Source organism: Panulirus ornatus, chromosome 46, assembly GCF_036320965.1.
Source record: "Panulirus ornatus isolate Po-2019 chromosome 46, ASM3632096v1, whole genome shotgun sequence".
In the NCBI taxonomy this organism is placed as follows: Eukaryota; Metazoa; Arthropoda; class Malacostraca; order Decapoda; family Palinuridae; genus Panulirus; species Panulirus ornatus.
Genome location: NC_092269.1, coordinates 37,730,409 through 37,746,813, shown reverse-complemented (window position 1 = coordinate 37,746,813; position 16,405 = coordinate 37,730,409). Strand labels below are relative to the sequence as shown.

General features: G+C 49.0%; 1 protein-coding gene across 1 annotated transcript in view; it reads left to right on the top strand.

Annotated features, from left to right (window-relative positions):
* The window catches only part of LOC139763243 (serine/threonine-protein kinase Nek8-like), a 71,992-nt gene that overhangs the window by 17,674 nt on the left and 37,913 nt on the right, over positions 1 to 16,405 (top strand). Inside the window, exon 14 of the mRNA XM_071689146.1 lies at positions 3,307 to 3,347. Within this exon, the coding sequence (XP_071545247.1) occupies positions 3,307 to 3,329 (23 nt within the window). The 3' untranslated portion in view covers positions 3,330 to 3,347. The remainder of the gene's footprint in view (positions 1 to 3,306; positions 3,348 to 16,405) is intronic.

Genomic DNA, 16,405 nt, shown 5'->3' with positions numbered 1-16,405 from the left:
GAAAGACACTCAAGAAGTTGGTGTTTGTTTGGGGGAAAACTTGAAAGGAGGAAGTTGAGAGAATATATGAACAAATTTAAGGTAATGAGGTGCTACAGGGGATGACACAGGATGGTTTAAGAGTTTTTGAATGGGGAGGACCTGGAGGGAATAGAGTGCTTTAGGTACCTGGGAGTGTATTTAGCAGTAGATGGAACCATGAGGGCTGAAGTGAGTCATGGAGTGGGAGAGGAGGCTAAGTTCCTGATGCATTTAGGAGTGTGTAGAAGGAGAGGTCATTGTCTGTTAAGGCAAGGATGAGTATGTTTGAAGGTATTGTAGTCCTAACAGTAGTGTATGGATGTGTCTTGGGCCATGAATGCAAAAGAACAGAAGAGGGAGGCAAGATGCTTTGAAAATGAAATGCCTGAGTATAAAATGTGTGAGATGGGTTGATTCTATAAAGAATGACTGTGTTAGAAAGTGTGGCATTAGGTATACTGTGATTGAGAGAGCTGACCAGTGTGTACTGAAATGGTTCAGACATAAAGAGGGAACAAGTGAGAAAAGACTGACTAAGAGGATTTACATGCAGGAAGTGGAGTGAGAAAGGGAAGGGAGTGGCCAAGAAGGAAATGGAAGGATGAAGTGGGAGATGCTATAGGTTATTAGGGCCTGAACACTGAAGAGGGCGAGAGGTGTGTGTGGGATTAAGTGAACTGTATTAATGTGCTGTCATTGGGCTGAACCAGGGCATATGAAACAGTCAATGTAGACTTTAGTGTAGTCTAATGGGCTTTACTTTTGATGCATTATTCATTCACTTAGGGAATGGATGTGTGCAAATGAAGCTGTTGTTTACCTTTTCCTGATGCAACCTCTTGAAGTCAGTTAAAAGTTGTGCATAAAAAAGATTTTTCAACTCATGTTGGCTCTAGACAAAGCTTTTTTTCGTTTTATGTAATGTTATTTTATTTTGTAGATCCTGCAAAACTTTTTTACCAGTAGTGGCCCAGGGCACTCCTGTTACTCTAGTCATAAAATCATTTATGCCTGATTCATGTACAGGAAAATGTTTGTCAAGAGCCGTAGATAAAGGAAACCAAGGTGGGAATAGTTTATGTGGTAATAAGAGATGAAAGAGAGATAGGTACATGAGAACAAGTTCACAATAATTTATCTAGTGTAATAAGATCCTGAGAAAATCATTATGATAACATTGAAGGGTACATTTTGTACATTCATATTTGAATTTAGATAATAATCTTTGAAATTACTGATAATGTTATTGAGCAGAGAAGGCTTGCATAGATATCTGATTGATCTTTGAAACTAAAAAGTATTTTGTTCTGTTGCAAAATTGTGATCTACTGTTTCCATCTTTAGGTTTCTATAATCTCGTAAGTTGTTTATTCTCTTGAACTGAAAAGAGAGGATGGAGTATTTGTGTTATGATTGATTGTAAGGGAAACTCATAGTCTAGATATGAGCTAAGTGTGACAGGAAAGGTACACCAGTATTTTGACTAACACTTATCTCTGCAAGTTTTGATGTAATGAACCTATGATTTTACTCTATCATCATATTAGCAGTTTCTGTCCACTACATTGATTTTTTTTTCTCTGCATATCCATATATGATTACACATTTGTTTTTAACTCTTATAAGTTCTGTAATTCCAGTCTTTAGAAATTGGCCATTTCAGGCTCTGTTTTTAGATTAACTGAACTTTATGATTAATGTTCAAAATGAAACCTTTTTTGAGTTCTGTAGATGGAACTAGCACAGTCTAGAAAATCTCTTCACTATCATGAGGAAATTATCTAAAATAGGTACTAAGCACAAGTAAAAGTATTCATAACACTTGCATTTCATTCCTTCCCTGATTCTGAAAGATTCTATGCCTATACGTTTCTCTCTCTGATACTTCACACACCTCTGATGCTTCTTTCTATGTTATATCTTTTGCATTCATATAATTCACTGCATAGTTTGTTCCACTTCTTCTAATGTTCCTAATGACTACTTCTATCTAATGTTCTTACTTACTGCTTTTACCTAATGTTTCTACCAGATAATCCTGCCTAAATGTTCCTACCTACTACCTCTATTTAATGCTCCTACCATTTTGCCAAAAGGCAGGGCTAGTACATAGTGCTCACCACAGGAAAATCTAGAGTTACGAAGAATGAGCTGTGTGAGTTGTGTTATCAGGTGTTACATATGACACAGTTAGATTGTATGTTTGTATACAGAATGCCAGTAGTCCACATGTTTGTGAGGCAGAAAGAAAAGACAGCTAACTGGGTCAGAGGAGTGCAACTTGACAACCACTAAAATACTGGCTCACTCAGCAGATGTCAGTAACCCTCTTGATACTCAGGCTGGTACTACTGGTATTATACCTCCCTGGTCATTGGATGCCTCCCAATTCTTCTATCCTGGACTTTGCCCTCCATATTAATGACATTTATATTACTCGAGCACACCTTTGGTCATGCTTCACATCTGTTCATTTCAGATATCTCTGTCACTGCAGATCTTCAGTTGTTACTACACCTAACACACTCTACACAGTACCCTGTATCTTTTTAATTTCCTCATTCTTGATGTCACTTTCTCTCCACTTCTGCCTCTCAGGAAATATCTTTTGCCCATAAAATGTATATACCAATCTGCTGTTACAGTTCTGTGATTCATTAGCATGGGTCTCATAACTCTTATTAACAAACCTTGATACAATTTATAGATGATGTTTCTTTCAGTAGTTGTCGATTTGTTTCAGTAGTCATCGTAGAAATCCTGCAGTTTGCCTGACTATTTAACTTTCTCTTTGATGTGCCCATTGTCACTTTCCTCACCTTTACTGAAAGCTTGCTTGTATCCAGGATGCTAGTCCCTGGCTTTCTTATATAGAGTCTCATGCAGAATCATATTGTAGCCCATTATCAGTGCAGTTGCAGACACCTTTTACAAGCTGGCACCCTTCTTAACCTCAGGTACGGCTTTACCAGTGTCTGTTAGTGAAACAAGAGTACAGTCTCGTCAAAGAATTTTTTGCTTCAAAGGAGTCTATCATGACCCAACTATTGAGTGGAGTGCACCCTTGTGCTGCAGGAGATCCTGGAAAAGGGGTCCCTGAGGAACACCAGGATCTTTTGCGTAAGAAGTATTATGCCAGTAGATGCAAAAGTACAGGTGTAAAGCCTCCCCCCATATATCAACAGATTTGTAATGATAAATTACATGATATACCTTAATATGTGATGCTGATTATTGGAAATCTGAAATATATATATGTATATATATTTCTTCTTCTTTTTCTAGATACTCCATCCAAGAGATCATGAGTTTTGATTATGGAATTGGTAAGTAAAATGTTCAGCATTGCTAAGTAGCAAGTTGTGAAACTTGGAATGTAGATGTACAGAATATAGGGCAGCTTGGATGATTACAAGTCAGGATTGCTAGTTCCAAGTATGCGAGGGAGAATATATACCCCAGTTAATGTAAGAACATTTGGAGGACCAGCATGTTCATTTTGTGCATATAATGGCAGGAAAATTAACCAGCTGCCTTAATTTCTGCAACCCTTTCTGTGTGTTGAAGCTGTATGTATGGTGTTCCTTCTGCCCTTATAGATCAGAACGGGTCAGACACCTATATCAAGTCATGAGTTTAACTTTTTACTGTTGCCAGTGCCATTCACTGGCAGTATAAGTAAGCAATAATGATACAACAGTTTGTTGTTAACAAGATGTGAAGGTTGGAGGCACAAAGGTGGCAGGATGTGACTGTAAGAGTGAGATGATTTGACAGTTATTGACAAGATTTGGCACTAAGGACAATAAAGGTAACATGATACTGAGGCTGATATAATGTGGCAGTTGAAGTGGCAGGACATGATGCTGAGGGTGACATGATGTGACAGTGGAGATGGCATGATATGATACTGAGGGCAACATGATGTGACAGTAGAGGTGGCTGGATATGACACTGAGGGTAACATGAGTGACATCTGAGGTGCCAGGATGTGGTAATGAGAGTTGCAAGATATGGTAATGAGAGACTGACACAGTCTTTAACTTGGTGTGCACCAGCTCCGAGGTTGAGTGTGGTGGCTGCTAGCTGGTCTTGTAGTGTTTAGGGGGTGGGTGGTGCTGCCTGGTGGTCTGTACTGGGAGTACCTGGCGGGCCACGGTGCCAAGCTGATCCAGCGCCAAGAAAGAAAGCAGGGCCGGTGAGTCCTGCCAGGGAAAGTGGCCCCACATCCTTTTGCGCTACCGCTCACAGGATGAGCATGGGGTGCACAATAAATTTGCCGGGGTTACCGGCTCAAATCAAATCCCCCCTTTGGGACTGTGGAGAGAAGAGAAGCAGGACGGCTGGGAAACAGGAAGTTAGGGACCATGTAGAGCATAGGTTAGGGAGTTCGGGGCAGCAGGGAGCAGGACAAACGTGACCGTGAGAAGAGCAGAACGATAGACTGTGTGAATGCCATCAACCGTAACGACACTGAAGCCACAACAACACTTGATCTTGTTATTACAACACCTCCATCATGTAAAGTAGCCACTGTGCTGCCACCAGCAGATACAGTAACCACTAGCGCACCACCAGTAAATACAGTAGCCACTAGCGCACCACCAGTAAATACAGTAGCCACTAGCGCACCACCAGTAGATACAGTAGCCATTAGAACACTGTCGGGAGAATACGTAACCATATAGCCCCTTGGAGGTAGCATGGAGCCGCGAGGCAGAAGTCCAAGATGAGGAAAAACTTGGACCCTGCAAGGGTGTGGCCCTGCTTGTGGTAACGGTGGTGCCCCGCCCTACTCCTGTCCCGCCCACCACCCGCCCTGCCCTGCCCTGCCCTTCCACTGACCCGCCCTACCCCTGCCCCGCCCTTCCACTTTCCCGCCCTACCCCTGCCCCGCCCTGTCCCGCCCCTTGCTGTGGTTGGGCGTTGTATGCACCCATGTGTGTGATATATTCCTGTCATTTGCCCGCATGATGAAGGTACACCGCCATCTTCTTGCCTTAAATGTTGCTTAGCACTTTCCTCCCGACTGATTCACTGTACACGAATTTTGATTCAAGAGAAAATTTATAGAATATTTCGTTATATATATATATATATATATATATATATATATATATATATATATATATATATATATATATATATATATATACGCGCGCTTGAATTCGCAGCGAGTGGCGTGCGTTCCTCCCTGGCTACTTTCAGTCTTCAGCAACGTCGCTTGCGATGGTTGTGAAAGCCCTCGTGAAGGCCGCGTGCGGCACGTCCTTCAGCGGTTTTCTTTTCCGGCGGTGTTCTCACGAGAGCGAGACATCACGGATATGTGTCGCTGGACTCCTACCTGGTCTCGATTTTGGCCCGACACTGCCACACCACAGGTCGGTCCGGTGCGACCACGAGACATCACGGATATGTGTCGCTGGACTCCTCCCTGGTCTCGATTTTGGCCCGACACTGCCACACCACAGGTCGGTCCGGTGTGATCACATTCCTGTGGTCCCAATCGCCAATCTTTGTTTTCAGAGCCGCTGTGGTGGTGTTGTGGCGGTGTGGCTCCTCCTGTCAACTCGATCCTTTCTCCTGAAGGTGCCCCAGTAGACGGGCGCCCTCCCCGGGGCGAGGGAGGAGAAGAGGCTGTAAGGGAGAGGCAATCATCGGTTTTGCTGTAGGGATGAAGGACGTCAGGGGGTCTTAGGTCGAGCCGTGGTGTCCTTGGGTCATGCCAGGATGTTCGTTATGGCCGAGGGGGGAGAGAGAGAGTCTTCTGTCCTACTCCCCAGCTCTCTCTCTCTCTCTCTCTCTCTCTCTCTCTCTCTCTCTCCCCACACCCACATACCCTCCCCCCGATCACTTTCCCTGATGAGCGCGAGATTATCTGATAATCCATTCGTCTCCCCGGCTCACATGAACTCCCCTCCTGTATGACATGGTGGCCGCCCGTCGCGGTTCCCATCAAGTGATGATGGGATGGTTTGTGGCGCGTCCGGCCCAGCCTGTTGTGATGGTCAGAGCTGTTCCTACCCGCAGACCACGTACGGGACGTGGCATTCCTTGTCGGGTGTAGAAGTGTACCTACCTCGTGGGTGTAGTTAGCTACACTACAGGTTCAATACGGCAGCAGCCTTGGTGGACTGACGGGGAGGGATGAAGGGCGGGTTAGCAGGCTCTGCATCACGAAAGATGCTTGACGGAGTGGATGCAGGTAGAGGTATTACTACCCAAGGGTGAGATTCTCTGGGGATATAGTGTTTCTTTCGCCCATACGGTTTTGCGTGTGTTTGTGTGTTTTTCCCCTCCGCCAATATTGGGGTGATGGCCGTAGATATTGCGTTTTAATGAATAGTTTTGTCATTGTATCACAAGAAGGAAGGTTCGAGTGATCTTCAAACTTGAAAAGTCCTTATGAAGTTTTGTGCTCAACACTGTAATGTTTGCCTAAAAGATTTCCTTCACACACACACACACACACACACACACACACACACACACACACACACACACACACACACACACACACACACGTACATGGTTATTTCAGAGGCATAAACGAATATCAGGAGTTGTATGGTGATGGTAGACAGTTTATTCGATAGATAGATAGAAGTCATTCCACACGTATGGGGCTACAGGTGTTAGAACTACACAGGTGTTTGCCGTCAGACCAAGGCAGGTGTTGTTAATAAACATTACACAGGTGTTCTTTTGGAAGCCCTGTTGGTTTTATGTGGCAGGTGTTGTGGCAGAAGCCTTGAAGGTGTCAGTGCGTAGCTGGGAATGGTAATTAAAGGTATTTAAAATCACCCCGCCCTTCCACTTTCCCGCCCTACCCCTGCCCCGCCCTTCCACTTTCCCGCCCTACCCCTGCCCCGCCCTTCCACTTTCCCGCCCTACCCCTGCCCCGCCCTTCCACTGACCCGCCCTACCCCTGCCCCGCCCTTCCACTTTCCCGCCCTACCCCTGCCCCGCCCTTCCACTTTCCCGCCCTACCCCTGCCCCGCCCTTCCACTGACCCGCCCTACCCCTGCCCCGCCCTTCCACTTTCCCGCCCTACCCCTGCCCCGCCCTTCCACTGACCCGCCCTACCCCTGCCCCGCCCTTCCACTTTCCCGCCCTACCCCTGCCCCGCCCTTCCACTTTCCCGCCCTACCCCTGCCCCGCCCTTCCACTGACCCGCCCTACCCCTGCCCCGCCCTTCCACTTTCCCGCCCTACCCCTGCCCCGCCCTTCCACTTTCCCGCCCTACCCCTGCCCCGCCCTTCCACTTTCCCGCCCTACCCCTGCCCCGCCCTTCCACTTTCCCGCCCTACCCCTGCCCCGCCCTTCCACTTTCCCGCCCTACCCCTGCCCCGCCCTTCCACTGACCCGCCCTACCCCTGCCCCGCCCTTCCACTTTCCCGCCCTACCCCTGCCCCGCCCTTCCACTGACCCGCCCTACCCCTGCCCCGCCCTTCCACTTTCCCGCCCTACCCCTGCCCCGCCCTTCCACTTTCCCGCCCTACCCCTGCCCCGCCCTTCCACTTTCCCGCCCTACCCCTGCCCCGCCCTTCCACTTTCCCGCCCTACCCCTGCCCCGCCCTTCCACTGACCCGCCCTACCCCTGCCCCGCCCTTCCACTTTCCCGCCCTACCCCTGCCCCGCCCTTCCACTGACCCGCCCTACCCCTGCCCCGCCCTTCCACTTTCCCGCCCTACCCCTGCCCCGCCCTTCCACTGACCCGCCCTACCCCTGCCCCGCCCTTCCACTGACCCGCCCTACCCCTGCCCCGCCCTTCCACTTTCCCGCCCTACCCCTGCCCCGCCCTTCCACTGACCCGCCCTACCCCTGCCCCGCCCTTCCACTTTCCCGCCCTACCCCTGCCCCGCCCTTCCACTGACCCGCCCTACCCCTGCCCCGCCCTTCCACTTTCCCGCCCTACCCCTGCCCCGCCCTTCCACTGACCCGCCCTACCCCTGCCCCGCCCTTCCACTTTCCCGCCCTACCCCTGCCCCGCCCTTCCACTTTCCCGCCCTACCCCTGCCCCGCCCTTCCACTGACCCGCCCTACCCCTGCCCCGCCCTTCCACTGACCCGCCCTACCCCTGCCCCGCCCTTCCACTGACCCGCCCTACCCCTGCCCCGCCCTTCCACTGACCCGCCCTACCCCTGCCCCGCCCTTCCACTGACCCGCCCTACCCCTGCCCCGCCCTTCCACTGACCCGCCCTACCCCTGCCCCGCCCTTCCACTGACCCGCCCTACCCCTGCCCCGCCCTTCCACTGACCCGCCCTACCCCTGCCCCGCCCTTCCACTGACCCGCCCTACCCCTGCCCCGCCCTTCCACTGACCCGCCCTACCCCTGCCCCGCCCTTCCACTGACCCGCCCTACCCCTGCCCCGCCCTTCCACTGACCCGCCCTACCCCTGCCCCGCCCTTCCACTGACCCGCCCTACCCCTGCCCCGCCCTTCCACTGACCCGCCCTACCCCTGCCCCGCCCTTCCACTTTCCCGCCCTACCCCTGCCCCGCCCTTCCACTGACCCGCCCTACCCCTGCCCCGCCCTTCCACTTTCCCGCCCTACCCCTGCCCCGCCCTTCCACTTTCCCGCCCTACCCCTGCCCCGCCCTTCCACTGACCCGCCCTACCCCTGCCCCGCCCTTCCACTGACCCGCCCTACCCCTGCCCCGCCCTTCCACTGACCCGCCCTACCCCTGCCCCGCCCTTCCACTTTCCCGCCCTACCCCTGCCCCGCCCTTCCACTTTCCCGCCCTACCCCTGCCCCGCCCTTCCACTGACCCGCCCTACCCCTGCCCCGCCCTTCCACTTTCCCGCCCTACCCCTGCCCCGCCCTTCCACTTTCCCGCCCTACCCCTGCCCCGCCCTTCCACTGACCCGCCCTACCCCTGCCCCGCCCTTCCACTGACCCGCCCTACCCCTGCCCCGCCCTTCCACTTTCCCGCCCTACCCCTGCCCCGCCCTTCCACTGACCCGCCCTACCCCTGCCCCGCCCTTCCACTGACCCGCCCTACCCCTGCCCCGCCCTTCCACTTTCCCGCCCTACCCCTGCCCCGCCCTTCCACTGACCCGCCCTACCCCTGCCCCGCCCTTCCACTTTCCCGCCCTACCCCTGCCCCGCCCTTCCACTTTCCCGCCCTACCCCTGCCCCGCCCTTCCACTTTCCCGCCCTACCCCTGCCCCGCCCTTCCACTTTCCCGCCCTACCCCTGCCCCGCCCTTCCACTTTCCCGCCCTACCCCTGCCCCGCCCTTCCACTTTCCCGCCCTACCCCTGCCCCGCCCTTCCACTTTCCCGCCCTACCCCTGCCCCGCCCTTCCACTTTCCCGCCCTACCCCTGCCCCGCCCTTCCACTGACCCGCCCTACCCCTGCCCCGCCCTTCCACTGACCCGCCCTACCCCTGCCCCGCCCTTCCACTGACCCGCCCTACCCCTGCCCCGCCCTTCCACTTTCCCGCCCTACCCCTGCCCCGCCCTTCCACTGACCCGCCCTACCCCTGCCCCGCCCTTCCACTGACCCGCCCTACCCCTGCCCCGCCCTTCCACTTTCCCGCCCTACCCCTGCCCCGCCCTTCCACTGACCCGCCCTACCCCTGCCCCGCCCTTCCACTTTCCCGCCCTACCCCTGCCCCGCCCTTCCACTGACCCGCCCTACCCCTGCCCCGCCCTTCCACTGACCCGCCCTACCCCTGCCCCGCCCTTCCACTGACCCGCCCTACCCCTGCCCCGCCCTTCCACTGACCCGCCCTACCCCTGCCCCGCCCTTCCACTGACCCGCCCTACCCCTGCCCCGCCCTTCCACTGACCCGCCCTACCCCTGCCCCGCCCTTCCACTTTCCCGCCCTACCCCTGCCCCGCCCTTCCACTTTCCCGCCCTACCCCTGCCCCGCCCTTCCACTGACCCGCCCTACCCCTGCCCCGCCCTTCCACTGACCCGCCCTACCCCTGCCCCGCCCTTCCACTTTCCCGCCCTACCCCTGCCCCGCCCTGTCCCGCCCTTGCTGTGGTTGGGCGTTGTATGCACCCATGTGTGTGATATATTCTGTCATTTGCCCGCATGATGAAGGTACACCGCCATCTTCTTGCCTTAGATGTTGCCTTAGCACTTTCCTCCCGACTGATTCACTGTACACGAGTTTTGATTCAAGAGAAAATTTATGGAATATTTCGTTATATATATATATATATATTTATATATATATATATATTATATATATATATATATATATTATATATATATATATATATAATATATATATATATATATATAATATATAATATATATATATATAATATATATATATATATTATATATATATATATAATATATATATATATAATATATATATATATATAATATATATATATATAATATATATATATATAATATATATATATATAATATATATATATATAATATATATATATATATTATATATATATATATAATATATAATATATATATATATAATATATATATATATATAATATATAATATATATATATATATATTATATATATATATATATATAATATATATATATATATATATATTTTTTTTTTTTTAATTTTCCAAAAGAAGGAACAGAGAAGGGGCCAGGTGAAGATATTCCCTCAATGGCCCAGTCCTCTGTTCTTAACGCTACCTCGCTAACGCGGGAAATGGCGAATAGTTTGAAAAAAAAAAGAAAAAGAAAAAAAAAAAATATATATATATATATATATATATATATATATATATATATATATATATATATATATACCTCGATTATAATTCATGTAGTTCATTTTGATAATTAGTTAAACGAACGCCGATTAATTACCGTTATGTTGCGTGTCTTACACATCAGATATGGAGGCATATTCCTCGGTAACGGTGTGCGGCAGTCTTCCCTTGAACCTAAGATTGAGTACTTCCTGTCCAGACGCACGGAGGGCGCCACTCCCTCGCCATGTATAGCCGCTCATCATAATGCTGGAGGGCGTCCCGACCCTGTGACTAACGATCGCCATTTGGGGGAACAGAGACACTCGGAACCCACAGTTGTATATTATGTGGTGGTTTCGATTAGTTGGAGACGTCGTGGGTCTTGGAGACAGAGGGCGGTAACACCTCTCCGATCCACACAACTTGGAGAGAGAGGGCGGTAACACCTCTCCGATCCACACAACTTGGAGACAGAGGGCGGTAGCATCTCTCCGATCCACACAACTTGGAGACAGAGGGCGGTAGCACCTCTCCGATCCACACAACTTGGAGACAGAGGGCGGTAGCATCTCTCCGATCCACACAACTTGGAGACAGAGGGCGGTAGCACCTCTCCGATCCACATAACTTGGAGAGAGAGGGCGGTAGCATCTCTCCGATCCACACAACTTGGAGACAGAGGACGGTAGCAACTCTCCGATCCATACAACTTGGAGACAGCGGGCGGTAGCACCTTTCCGATCCCCACAACTTGGGTCAGCTCGGTATAAACGCACAATATTTGTTCCTTGCCCGATTTCCGTCGTTTAGGAGCAAAGTAGAGGAGGTTGTCTGGTATCGAACGGATGACCTTGGCTTGCTGGGTCTACGTGGATACAGGAATTAGCATGTTTGTTTTTTTTTCTGTTAGGCGCCGCGGGGCATCTGTCGGAGCCAGGGGTACTGTCGCCACCCACCAGACCTGTTGAACTGGTTGCTGGTGCTCGCACATCATGGCCGTTTTTGACTTGACGGTACGACCCGGGATACCCAAGGGTCGTATCCTGGGTCTCAGTGGTCGTAACGTCGGCCTCAAGGGTCGTAACATCGGTCTCTGGTCGTAACATCGGCGTCAAGGGTCGTAACGTCGGCCTCAAGGGTCGTAACGTCGGCGTCAGTTAATTAAAGTTTCAGATTGTCGATTTTTGTGTCGCAGGCCTTGAGATGCCTCGTTCTCTCCTGACTCAGTCCACGTCGAACCACCAATACACCGAACCTTAGCTTCGTCATTAGGTGAGGTGCCCGGTACCCACTGACGCCCCTGCACCCACCACCACCACCCACCTCCTGCAGGACGCGGGTCATGCATGCAGGTACTGGGGAGCGATGGATCAGGGACGCAACACCGGACCTGACCCAAAGGACGAGTCGCGAGATCACCTACGCCTCAGCTGGTCTTTAGAAATATCTCGTCCTTATCTGTTTTATATCATTAACCAACCCATCCTGGTGTATTTGGTTTGATATACGGTTGTTATCTGTGGTGGAATTGCCATTGATGAATGGTTACACCTTGGACGAGGTGAGGTGATGGCATGGTTCGTTCCGTTGTTCCTGATGTCTGCTTCAAGCTAACGGTTGGACTCTCGCTCATACCATTACTCTCGCAGTCACCTTTGGTGGCAGGCAACTGCGTCAGTTGCAAGATGAACTGGCTGGATATCCAGTCAGATCATTGCTCGACGTGCGAATAAGTCAGTTCCAGTCAAACTTGGAAGACGAAGTTATACGCGTGGAGACAAACCAGTCAGTCAGCCATTCAGTTAAACAGTCATCCAGTAGACCAGATGTCCCACCCGCCAGTCATCTGGTCGACCAACTAGCTAGCCATCCACTGGATGTTGTTTTAAGGCAACATGATATTGGATGGCTTAATTGGTGATCTAATGATTGTCTGCAACTCCACAGTTACTGACTGACCAGATCAGTTACAGTTCATTGGTCTGGGGTCACAGTCAGGGGTCTAGTACCTTCCACTTATCTCTTGTTATCTCGTAGGTTAACTGTTGTTCACTAACTTCCCCACACTAGTATTTACTACATCCTAATCGTGTGTAGCTGATCCTCTGTGTCTTCTAGTTGCTGCCCCACTGGCTTATTGTAAGTGACCAATGGTCTCTCACTACTGTCCTGTAGTTTCTAGCAATCTGTAATGGCCTGGTTGTGTTTGGCTGTGGTCCGTGTGTTGAACCATGGCCTCTCGCAGCAGTCTGATGGTCCCCTGGCCGCTGTCGAATTGGCTGTAGATTCCAGGACGATGTGTGGTTGCGTTCCAGCCTTTCCAGTTTACTTTCCAAATGGTTTCACAGTCACTGGAAGGAGGGTTTGTCGTGTTGTGACGGGTTAGTGTGTCCTGGCCAGTGGCCTGTGGTCTTTGGCTACTGCCCAAAAGTCTTCACCCCCCATTGCAAAGGTCCTCACCTCCCACTGGCCTCTGGATGGTGTTCAGTAGTTTTTAGGCGCCGTACAACGGCGCAATTTCTCTAGTGGTCTTTTGGTGGTGTTCAGTGGTCAGTAGTTCCTGATGGTCCGAAATGACGAATGGCCTGTGGATATTTCCAGTGGTCTTCACCTTCTTGTAGCCCTAGGTAACCGTGGATCGATGGTTGATAGATACTGGACTATCTGCTCCAACAAAGGAAAAAAAATCATTACTGATGACGTGTGTATCAACTGTACGAAGTTAGCAAGTATAGCCATTCTGTTCGATGCTAGCAAATACAGCTGTTCTGTTGGGAGTTAGCTGATATAGCTCTCCTGTTGGAAGTTAGCAAGTATAGCTCCTTTGTTGGGAGTTAGCTGATATAGATCTCCTGTTGGAAGTTAGCAAGTATAGCTCCTTTGTTGGGAGTTAGCTGATATAGCTCTCCTGTTGGAAGTTAGCAAGTATAGCTCTTTTGTTGTGAGTTAGCAGATCTAGATCTCCTGTTGGAAGTTAGCAGCCCTTCTGTTGCAGTGCAGCAGATTCATATGCCGTGTGCATCAGTGTTTATCACAAGTTATTAATGGTTGAATGTGACGGTCATACTGATAAAGCTATGTCATTGTTGTGAAGAATATGAAGAACTGGTCTTGATCGATCAGTGTATTTGTTTACGATTATATTCGTTCACTGTTGTTATCGCTAAGAATACATTAACGCAACATATTTTTTTATATATACATTTTTTATATGATTTGGGTGTATAGTCTTTGTTCTGTTTGTATGTTTTAACGTGTCAGAAGACGATTTCGAAAGAAAAAGTAATTAGGGTTATTAATATATTTAGATTGTCTGAAATCATATTGTATTTTGAGCCTTGAATGTTTATATTTTTTCAAATATTTGTGGAATCCGAAGCTGCTGGTGTGTCGATGGGCACACAGTTTGGGCATTTGTTGGGTGATTGGAATCCGTTTTGTGTCAAAGTATACGATGCAAACCAGAGTGAACGCAGCTTCTCCATTACTCCCCGTGACTGAGCCCGCCCTCACTCGAACCATCCCTACCCCACTTTCTCGTAACAACGATATGGTAATCCCAACGAACGTGTTACATTAGTCACCCATATGTACGATAATAATCTTGAGCCGTTTTCTTTGACAGACCAGATTACTCCATTGAAAACGGTACTACAAATGTTAATGTATTTAGGACTTACGAATCTCGAAATTTTATCCATCGTAATAGGTGAACGTCAAGAGGATTTATTTAAAATCGGTAAATTATCTTATCTTTTAGCTCTTCCATGCACTTCTGGAATATCTACTATACGCTTATCATACCCTTCGTAAACACTTACCCCCGTATTTCAACCTTTTTCCTTTTTCCAAGCACTTCAACCTATGATTAAATGTTAATTTCAGATTTCTTAATTCAGCATCAAGACGAGTTCATAAGGGTCGAAATAAAGACTGTAAATGATGATTTGGCGTGTGTGTACTGAACACTCTTGCTTTTCGTCTCGTTTTCTGTTACGTAATAAAGTCTGGTATTGTAAGCGACGCAGTATTGTAAACAAAGACATTTGAGATCGTTTTCTGGATTTGATAAATCTTATTAAATATCATTAGAGCCACAGATTGCCTAAATCTACATCTTTTCTGTTCGAAACTGGATCATTAAGTAAATCCTCTTTGTCTTAATATTACAGACCGATGGCTTAAGAAAGAATGTGAAGGTATGATAATAGGTTTCTTATGGTACCGAGTTTGTCTCTTCAACAGTGTTGGAATTCCGAAGTGCATGATTTTCCAACCCCCGGCGGTTCCCGCCCTTTCTGATTGGCCTTCGCCAAACATGCGGAAGATACGTGGGTAGTGTGATATAATGTCATAATGTTAATAACTAATAGCGAGTCCAGATTCCGAATATGTATATAGAGGAAATACGCCCATTACAGTCAGTGTGGCAGTAACTAGGGTAGGGTTAAAACAGGTAGTCTATATACACTCAGGGGGTAGTTTGTAGATTTAATGATCGCATAGTCGGAATGGGACTGTTCGTATAGCGGGCTGTGAGTAACGTGTGGGCTTGATGCGTTTGTGGCGCCGAACTGCAACGTGGGAACGAGGGATATCTGGAGGTAACGGCGGCGGGGAAGGCGTAGTAGCCTTTTTCCCCCGGAATTGAATAAGGTCCCAGTGATGGTTGGAGAACTAGGGGGGACCACTATAATCAGCAGCTTTTCATAGGTGGTGCAGGAGAGTGTGTGTGGTGGGAGCCAGTGGTTAGTTGTGGCAGTGTACCGGGAGCTAGTGTGGTTGTCTACCGAGTATACACCGTTATACCATACACCCTGGTATGATCAGTATGCTGCCGGAGGCTAAACAAGTCATGTTAGACCAACTTTGACGACACATACTTTCTCGAGGGTGTGGGTAGCCTGACTGCCTGCCTCTCTCTCTCTCTCTCTCTCTCTCTCTCTCTCTCTCTCTCTCTCTCTCTCTCTCTCTCTCTCTCTCTCTCTCTCTCTCTCTCTCTCTAGCGAATTATTTCCCTCCCCCGGGATTTCCTGGGTGTGCACAGGGAGTGTGCATGGGTGCAGTGTGCAGTATCCTCATTCTTGTCTTCCATGACCCCCCCACAAACTTGTTTTCACCACCCCCCCTCCTTCCCCCATTTATTCAAGCCTAACGAGATCACAACGTGTTCTTCTCTGGTCGTTTGCCCCTGTTAACCCCGAGGTACAGCGGTGGCGAGGTTGTGTAGATGATGCTGTGAAGGTGAAGGCGTGGCGGTGATAGTGAGGCTGGCGAAAATGATGATAACGGGATGAAAATGAGAGAACTGGCAACACCAGGTGTGACAGTTGTCATGTAATGTTTTTTTTTTCCCCTCGGATTAAGACGAGGTTGATGTATTTCGCTATTGTGTTCTCAGTTGCTGTAACCTTATCAATTTCTCTTGTATTTCACGGTACCTTAAACATTCATTTTTTCTGATGTATTTCTAGGTATTTTGATCATTAATATTGACCACGAAGATGGGGAAAAATAATGACTATCAGAAGTTTATATCCATATGACGTTTAAATGCATGGCGTTTAAACGTTTACAAACTGAAATGACTTTTTTTTTGTATTGATGCTAAGGGAATTTTTGTTGCTTGACCCGCTATATCCCTCCCCCCCTTTTTTTTTTTACATTAGTTTCTTAATTGTCCCG